Raw genomic sequence first — 8,407 nt, 5'->3', positions numbered from 1 at the left:
GGGGTGTGGCAGGTATTTTTCTAAAATTTGAGAATCTTGTGTCCCTCCTACAGAGTTTTTGCAACTTGTGGTTTAAAAATAGTATAAACTAGTATTTTTGTTTTGCTAACTATCCTAAAGGGCTAGTATGAATAACTAAACGTTTTACAGAGAAGAATATATTGGTAGTTACTTAATGTTCCTTGATTATTTGGGTCAGTGGTTCGCAAACTTTAACATTCATAACAATCACTGGAGAACTTATTAAAACACAGGTTTCTGAGCCCTATATCCAGAGATTCAGATTCAGTAGGTCAGGGCTGGAACATGAATTTACTTTTCTTACAAACGCACACATTACGCTGATGCCCACGGACGTGGGGTATAGATAGAAGAGACTTATTTGTAATAAGGCCTTCTTTTTTTGGTCTTTCAGTAAATAAAACTCAAGTTGATGAGGTATGAGATATATTCCCTTAAGCCAAAACCATTTCTTAGAGAAGTACTATATACAGTAGCTCAATTGTAAGATACCTGTAAATTGGATTTATTTTGACTTAGTTGCTATAGTCCACAATTTCAGGACAGCTAACTCCAAGGAATTTATTCACCTGTCTCTTCTTTAGAAATGCATTGTGCTCTGGCTTTCCAGAGGGCAAGGGTCGCCTGGGCCCTGCCGCTGGAGTTCTAGGCCAGGATCACTTTTTTACTTGCGTTATCAGAGGCAGAGCGGCCAGCTGGACAAACTCTGCAGAAGGCTCCTGATAGGGAAACCCGTGGGCGCCAATCTAGGAGACCAAACCGACCTGCGGCGGTCGACCAACCCAATCCCATCTGCGGGTCTTTTCTCCTTCAGGGTCCCTCCCGGAGCCCAGGGAGCAAAGCGGGGTCGAGAGGGAGCACCTGAAGCAGCGCAACAGGCAGGTCCCGACCCGCCGGAGGTCACGCGCGAGTCTGTGGCCCAAACCGCCCGCCGCCTCCGAGCAGTCGCCGGATTGCCGCCCCACAGGGAGCCACTCGGCCCAAGGACTAACCCAGCCCCGGCACTCTCGCTCAGGAGAGGCTCTGCAGGCCGGCATTCAGGCTGGCGAGCTCGCCCGCGCATCTCAGCCCAAGTAGTGGTCGTCTGGCTTGCGAAGATGTCGGCCAAGCCCGCTGTCGGCTTCGTGAACGAGGCTTCTCGGCAGATCCTGGCCGGTGGTTCCGCTGGTAAGTCCGCCCCGCCGGGGGCTAGTCGTTTTTCTCTTTGCGTGTTCCGAAAACGTTTCTCAGACAAGTCTCCCCACCGAAGTTTTGCCTTTTTCCTCTGCCTTCCGCGCTCCTGGGGCAGAGTCTGCCGAGCCCGAGCCCGCGGAGCGCGCGAGCAAAGGAGGCCGGGAGCGGGCGGCGGGCGGCGGGTGTCCCAGGTCAAGTCGCCGCAGCGCCCGCGCTGGCCGCTCTCGGGTTCCCCGCCTTCTGTGTTCCTAGCCTGTAAAGCAAGGCAGGCAGCCCCAAGGCCTGCGACTTGGAGGAGGCCTTTTTGCCTGGCTGGCTGTTTTATTTGAAATGATCCAGTTGGCGTTCAGACTTAGTTGTGCTATCAGTTGTAGCCTCTTTTTTTCCCGGCTAACTCAGATATTATGTAATTCCTACCTCCCTCGTTAAAGTATGTTACCTCAGGACTCCACAGGTTTTCTTATTGCATGCTATGCTAGCTTGCTTGTAGCTATTCGTGCCTTAGTAAGCATATTAAAATTAAATGAATATATTAACACATGTAAACACCTTTGATATGATAGGTTCACATTAATTTATGGAGAGTTATGCTGTGGGGGAAAAAAACCTTTAGGAAGAAATCTGTTATAACTAATCATGGAAATAATGACTAAGTGGCTAGAGAAAGTTACCCACAGGATTATGTTATGTGAACGTATTTTAAAGATATTTTAAAATATAAATTATGAGTTGATTGAAAATTTAATCTTACATACTGTGATGCATTTTTTATTATGAATATATAAAATAATTACTATAATTCACTCATCACCATAAAACATTTTTATAAATGTAACTATTCTCTTAATAAATTATTATGGTAACACTAGTAAATCATATTAAGATGACTAGATGTCTAATGTTTAACTTTGACTAGTAAATTTTATTTTCAAACAAATTTGGAAAAATTATGACTAGTTATCATCATGTCACAAACTCCTTGCATCTAGGAGTACCACAAGCAGCCAGATATATCACTTAACAATCTCTACACTTTCCTAAAGATGACGTCTCATTAATATGGCAATCAAGGCATTCATTTCTTATATGTAATTGTGCTATGTCTATTTGTTGTTATGATGTCAGTGACCCCACTTTCTACTTTTTTAGTTGTTTCCCAGTAGTGATGATGAATTTGCACCAATTTATACACCATTTTGGTCAAATTTCCACAATGTCCAAGACTCTGCCAGCTGTCCCTGACTTGGCTTGATTCAGAGTCCATGACCCTGATCAAATAAAACTCAGCTGGCCCAGTAGGGAAATGAAGCTAATTGGTGAACATCCTAACCAATGACTAGCGATTCATAAGTATCTGTATATTGGCTTGGATGATCATTCTGGGTATTAGACACAGCTAAACTCAAGGGATATTAAAAGTAGATCAAACTCTAATCCTACTTACACTGTTTTGTTGGATGATACATATTTGGCATTAATATAATGTGTTTTTCCATCATGTTCTTACAATTGTAACTAATATGAATGAAAATCAGTACATTTATAAGATAAATTAAACATAGCATAGTTGACTTACATATTTAGTACTATGAAGTTACAATTAATAAATGATGAGAGTAATTTATACTTTCATCATAGTGAAAAAGAGTCATTTTTTCCCCACTTGGCCAATAACATTTTCATAAAACTTTATATTTATTGGACTTTTATAAGACAGGCTAATCACGTTACATATACTACGTCAAGGGCCAAAAATAAATTAATATACGAGAGGCAGAATTTTAATAAAAACAGAAAATACATTTGAATTGCTAACACTGAAGTTCTGATTACTGATATTGTCATCAAATGCAACACCAGTGTGTGTATGTATTATATGACCTTTCGATGGTAAAGGTTAGAAATACTTTCTATGACTGTACAGCAGAAGCTAACACAACATTGTAAAGCAACTATACTCCAATAAAAAGTAATAAAAAATACATTCTAGCTTTCTTAAGTGTAAAAAAAAAAGAAGCTGGAGAGGTTTACTGGAGAAATACTAGAGTATCTCCTGGAATTCAAAGTCTGAAATGCATTGCTGAGAACTGAGTATAATCAGGAGCCAGAGCACTGAGGAGATCTCAGGAAGTGAACTCTTGCCTTTCTTACTTCTTCCCTTGGCCAAATGGTTAAGCATTTCCAAGGCAGCAAGGTGGTGGCTAATAACTGGGTCCCAAGTAATACTTCTGTAGCCATTAGAATGGCTTGTCATACTTCCATAGATTTGCCCAGTGAGGAGTAAACATGACCAAATGGATTCAGACAGTTAATTACTTACACAGACAGCAAAAGCAAGTCATTGTGGTATCAGTTCCCTGTGCCCCTTGTTCTGTAGACAACACTGAACTGAAGAAGCCAGATAACAGATGGTAAGAATGATGGGTCACTCTGTTGTTGAGGAGCCACGTCAGAACCACAGCCAAGCAGTTTTATAGACTTATGCTGAAGTCTGCAGCTTTACCCTAAGTGGGAATGAGGTGGAAAGTCTTGTGCTGAACTGAAACTAGGGAGATGGATGAGAAATGGCCTTGTGTCAGTCTTCCACAGGATAACGGGAGAAACAGCCTCCCAACAGCTCCTCACCAGGCTGTTTATCTTCCCTTATGTTAGAAGAAATCACAGGGCATTCTGCTAAGACTCAGGTCAGACTGTGGTCAAGCCTTGCCTACATGGTCTACGTGGAGATGAGCAAGGATGTCAGGGTGCCAAGCTTTGGAGATATTTCCCTGTTCCTTCCTGGTATCTTCATCAGTTTTCTTTCTCACAGATGACTGCTGTTTTCTGCTCTTCAGTTCATGTGTCAGAATGTTGTCCCTAATAGCTTCTGAGCTTACATGCTCTTGACTTCTGTAAAAAAAACAAGAGACTAACTTGCTTTTTTTTCAGTCCCGGTGTAAAATGCTGGGGAAGGACTCAAAATAACACAGTATTGGTCAGGGGCCCACCTCTGCACCAATCAGTTGTAGCCAGTGCCCACAGGGAGGGGTGAGGATCTCAGGGGAGATTATTTTCCAAAGAAGCTTAAACACTTCATGAGATGGGCAGTTGGTGTCTTTTATAACGATATATATGTGTCTTTTGTTAAAAGATGGTTTGTAATATTTGCATTTAAGAGACCAAATGATGCACTGATAGTTGCTTGGGCAATACACATCTAAAGACTAACCTTAAGTTTGTAGCTATAACTATTATATATAGATATTGTTATCAATGGCAACTTTGCTTTATATGATGAAAGCTGTGCTCAAGAGAAGACAATATGTACTGGAGTTTTTTTTTTTGTTTTTTTTTTTTGCGGTACGCGGGCCTCTCAGTGTTGTGGCCTCTCCCGTTGCAGAGCACAGGCTCCGGACGCGCAGGCCCAGCGGCCATGGCTCACGGGCCCAGCCGCTCCACGGCACGTGGGATCCTCCCGGACCGGGGCACGAACCCGCGTCCCTTGCATCGGCAGGCGGACTCTCAACCACTGCACCACCAGGGAAGCCCTGTACTGGAGTTTTATAGAGCAGGCTCCTAGTCTGCATTCTTAGCTTCAAGTAATAGCATAAAATTCAGGTGAGTGAGTAGAAGCCAATGATGAGAGCATCAGGAAGATCAACAAGGCCTAATACTGCAGAGGCGGTAAGGATGAGATGGAGAAGAGGCCATTGGATTAGTACTCAAAGTTGGTCCATGGATGAGCAGCAGGGAGGGGCATGGTAGCGCCTGGAAGCTTGTTAAGAATATAGGATCTCAGGCTAAGTTTACTCTAGACCTACCATATCAGAACCTGCATTTTAGGAAGGTCCCCAAGTCACTGGTTTGTACTTTCAAGTTTTAGAAGCACTGAATTAGAAGACCTTTGAGAAAAGAGATTCCATAGAGTGGGAGCCAGATTGCAGAAGGTTGCAAGTTAAATCTTTCTTGGCTTTCATTGCTGACCAGAGAGAGAAGAATGAATTCTGTACTCCTTAATTGCATGCCCTCAATTTAGCTTTCAGACTTATTTTCCTGTCCTCTGCCATACATTCCATTCAGTTTCTGCTCAATAGATATGCTCACTATACTGGAATGTTGCCTGTGCCTTTCTACCTTTATTCCCAATGCCTAGACTGTCTTCCCCTAATTTTCTCTACCTTTTGAAACCATGCCCATTTTCAAGGCCTGACTTGAAAACCATTTTCTGCATAAATGCTCCCAGATCGCCTCTACAGACACACCAGCTTTAACATTCTCATTAACACTGAATGATACAAGTAATAAAAATAACTGACATTTATGGAGTAAATACTAAGTGCCATACCCAGTTCTAAGCTTTACATGTATCAACATTTTAATTCCTCACCACACCTCCAGGATGAAGAAACTGATACCCAGAGGGCCTAATGAACTTGCCTGTGGTTGCACAAGCATGCAATCATTTATATAGGAACAGGCTACAAGAGGGACTAGGAAAATATTATTCCCATTGGCAGATATTTTTAGAAGTTGGAGAGATCAAGTCTACTATCCTTTACCATCTCTCTATCTTTTATTAGTTTACATCCCTTAAAACAACTTTTATCTACAAATACAATCCTTATGGTCTTTTTTTTTTTTTTTTTTTTTTTTTTTTTGGTATGCGGGCCTCTCACTGTTGTGGCCTCCCGTTGCGGAGCACAGGCTCCGGACGCACAGGCCCAGCGGCCATGGCTCACGGGCCCAGCCGCTCCGCGGCATGTGGGATCCTCCCGAACCGGGGCACGAACCCGTGTCCTCTGCATCGGCAGACGGACTCTTAACCACTGCGCCACCAGGGAAGCCCCCCTTATGGTCTTTTTGCATAATAGTATCTTGCTCTCTCCAGATAATTCCATGTGTGGGCACAATATTTGCATTTAGTGAAAAGGAAATTCTCAATCCATTTAGCGCCTCTATGTACAGTTGGGCAGATTGTGAACTGAAAAAGGGCTCTGGCCACTTGAGCAAGTGGGAGCTGAAATCTAGTCCATGCACTGATTCATAATCTATGTATCCTAGAGCAGAGATGAGTCCACCTTGGGGAGAAGGGAAACCTTTTTCTACTTCTTGAAAAGACACTAAATGGATTGGCAGCAACACTGACAGAATTCCCCCAAGCTTGCTAGAGCTCCCAAGATCCCTGGGCCTCAGTATCCTCCAGGTCCCACATCATTTTGTTGTCTGCTCTCAGTGGGGCTCTGGCTCTGGCTCCCAGAGGTTTCCCTTTTATGCACATCTCTTCCTTTAGCCAGGAGCATGGCTCCACCTCAGACCCTCCCATTCTCCCTAATGACCAATTTGGGCTCTTCCATGTGTTTCCAAAGCTCACGGGGTTCTTATTTCCCATGTCATGTAGGAGCCTCTTAGGCCCGCGCAAATGGGTATTCTCCCCAAGTTCTCATAGGGCTCTGGCACTCAACTTCAGAAATCTCCCTGGGTCTCTGACGAAGTCCCCTTGACCCCCTGAGAGACGCTGCTTTTGCCCAGTCCTGTCAGGCTCCCTCCCGAGGGCACACCTAGGCCCTGTCCACGTGGAATTTTCTCCACAGTGGCATCGCTAGGACCCTCCCCCTCCTGCCTCCCAAAATCTTGCACTCATATTCCTTGATGTCTGCAAGTCCCACTCAGAATTCTTCTTAGGGCATTTCTTCTCCATCTGTCTTATACATGATCACCATGCTGGCAGGACACTGATTTATTTCCCAAAATTTCCAGGCCGTTGTTTCTTCCTCTCCAGCCCCATCCTAATCCCCCGTATCTTGTAGGCAAACACCCTACCACATCTTCAATCGCTGTTTTTATTTTGTCCATCTGGCTGGAGATGTCTTAGTCAAATTGTTTAGTCAAAGTATTCTGAAAAGTTTTCCAGTTTTGCACTAAACGCAGTTCAATTGCTTTGTATAGTTTATCTCATTAATCATCTTCAAGGGATCAAATGAGAAAGTGAAATGAAAGACTTTCTGGAGGAGGAAAACTTGGGATTAATGGATAGGCTGCTGGGAGATTAACTATTGAGAGTACATGTAAAATGTACATTATATTGATGGGAGAGAGTCCAAGGCTTTCAACCTAAAAAGGTCATTAAAAAGGTATAGGATAATTTTAAATCTTATTTTCTAAACTCCTGATCTTATATATCTTATGTCACTTTATTTTCACAAGATTTCTACCTTTTCTTACTCTAACCCAAAATAGTTAAAGTACAGTTAAAAGAAATGCATTAATAGGCAGAATGTATGCCAGTAGTTCTCTGGATTTTAATTTGGACTTGGTAATAAAAGGCTGATGCACCGGGGGGTAATCAAGGTTAAAATTTTGATCAAGGAAAATTCTTTTTCAGAATGCGTGCAAAGGGGACATGCACGTGATTTAGATAAATGGCACCTTTGGAAATTCAGGATTTGGCAAACTGCATTTGTTTGATAATAAATAGCAGGTTGTAGTGAAACAGGTGAGCCTTTATGACACATCAAAGGGAGGCTGGAACCCATCATCTAGGTAATTAGGGAGGAAAAATTCCCTTTATTTCAACCCCATAGGAGGAAGCAACTCTATTGATCAAATTAATTATGAAATACCTTTAAAGGATGTGTTTTAATTGAAATATAGTCTTGCTTCTCTCAAAATCTAGTTCTGAAAAATATGAATTTAAGAACAAATAAAATATGAATTAAATAAGGACATGTCAAAGGATTTATTTTACTGTCCTTCACTGAAACATGTTTTAAAAGTGTAAATATAGTATGTGGGCACATGATTCAACTGATATAAGAACATAAAACAACTTTTACACATTTTAGGAACACCTTGTTCAACCAGCCCTTCCTCACTTCCCTACTCTCTGGCCCTGTGCCCCACCACTGTCTTGACTACAACATCTCAGACCATTGAGAATCTGGTGTTTTAGGTATAGCACAATAGGTGCTCAGAAATGTTTGTTGACTGTACTAATGAATAAATAGCAGAAGTCCAACCCACAGAATATTATTCTTAGGGTCCTACTCTGAAGAAAGAAAAGTACTCTGGGGTTCTAGTCATCAGACAACTGATACTTGCAACAATATTTTCCTTCAACAATGTTTTATTTTATTGTAATCATTTAAGAAATGATGTGAAAACATTCAAGTCTGTAATCTCTGCCACCTTCTGAGTGAGAGGCCCATGATCACTTTTAAAATTTATGTATCATCTT

At 42.2% G+C, this 8,407-nt stretch overlaps 1 protein-coding gene across 1 annotated transcript in view; it reads left to right on the top strand.

Annotated features, from left to right (window-relative positions):
* Window positions 1-1,118: 1,118 nt before the first annotated feature.
* SLC25A21 (solute carrier family 25 member 21) overlaps window positions 1,119-8,407 on the top strand; it is a gene marked incomplete at both ends in the record, with an annotated part of 507,744 nt that continues 500,455 nt past the window's right edge. The window contains one exon of the mRNA XM_079701358.1: window positions 1,119-1,188. Within this exon, the coding sequence (XP_079557484.1) occupies window positions 1,119-1,188 (70 nt within the window). The remainder of the gene's footprint in view (window positions 1,189-8,407) is intronic.

This window comes from Hyperoodon ampullatus, assembly GCF_949752795.1.
Source record: "Hyperoodon ampullatus genome assembly, chromosome: 3".
NCBI lineage: Eukaryota > Metazoa > Chordata > Mammalia > Artiodactyla > Ziphiidae > Hyperoodon > Hyperoodon ampullatus.
Note: the sequence above shows the minus strand (reverse complement) of the source record. Positions and strands in the feature narration are given on the sequence as shown.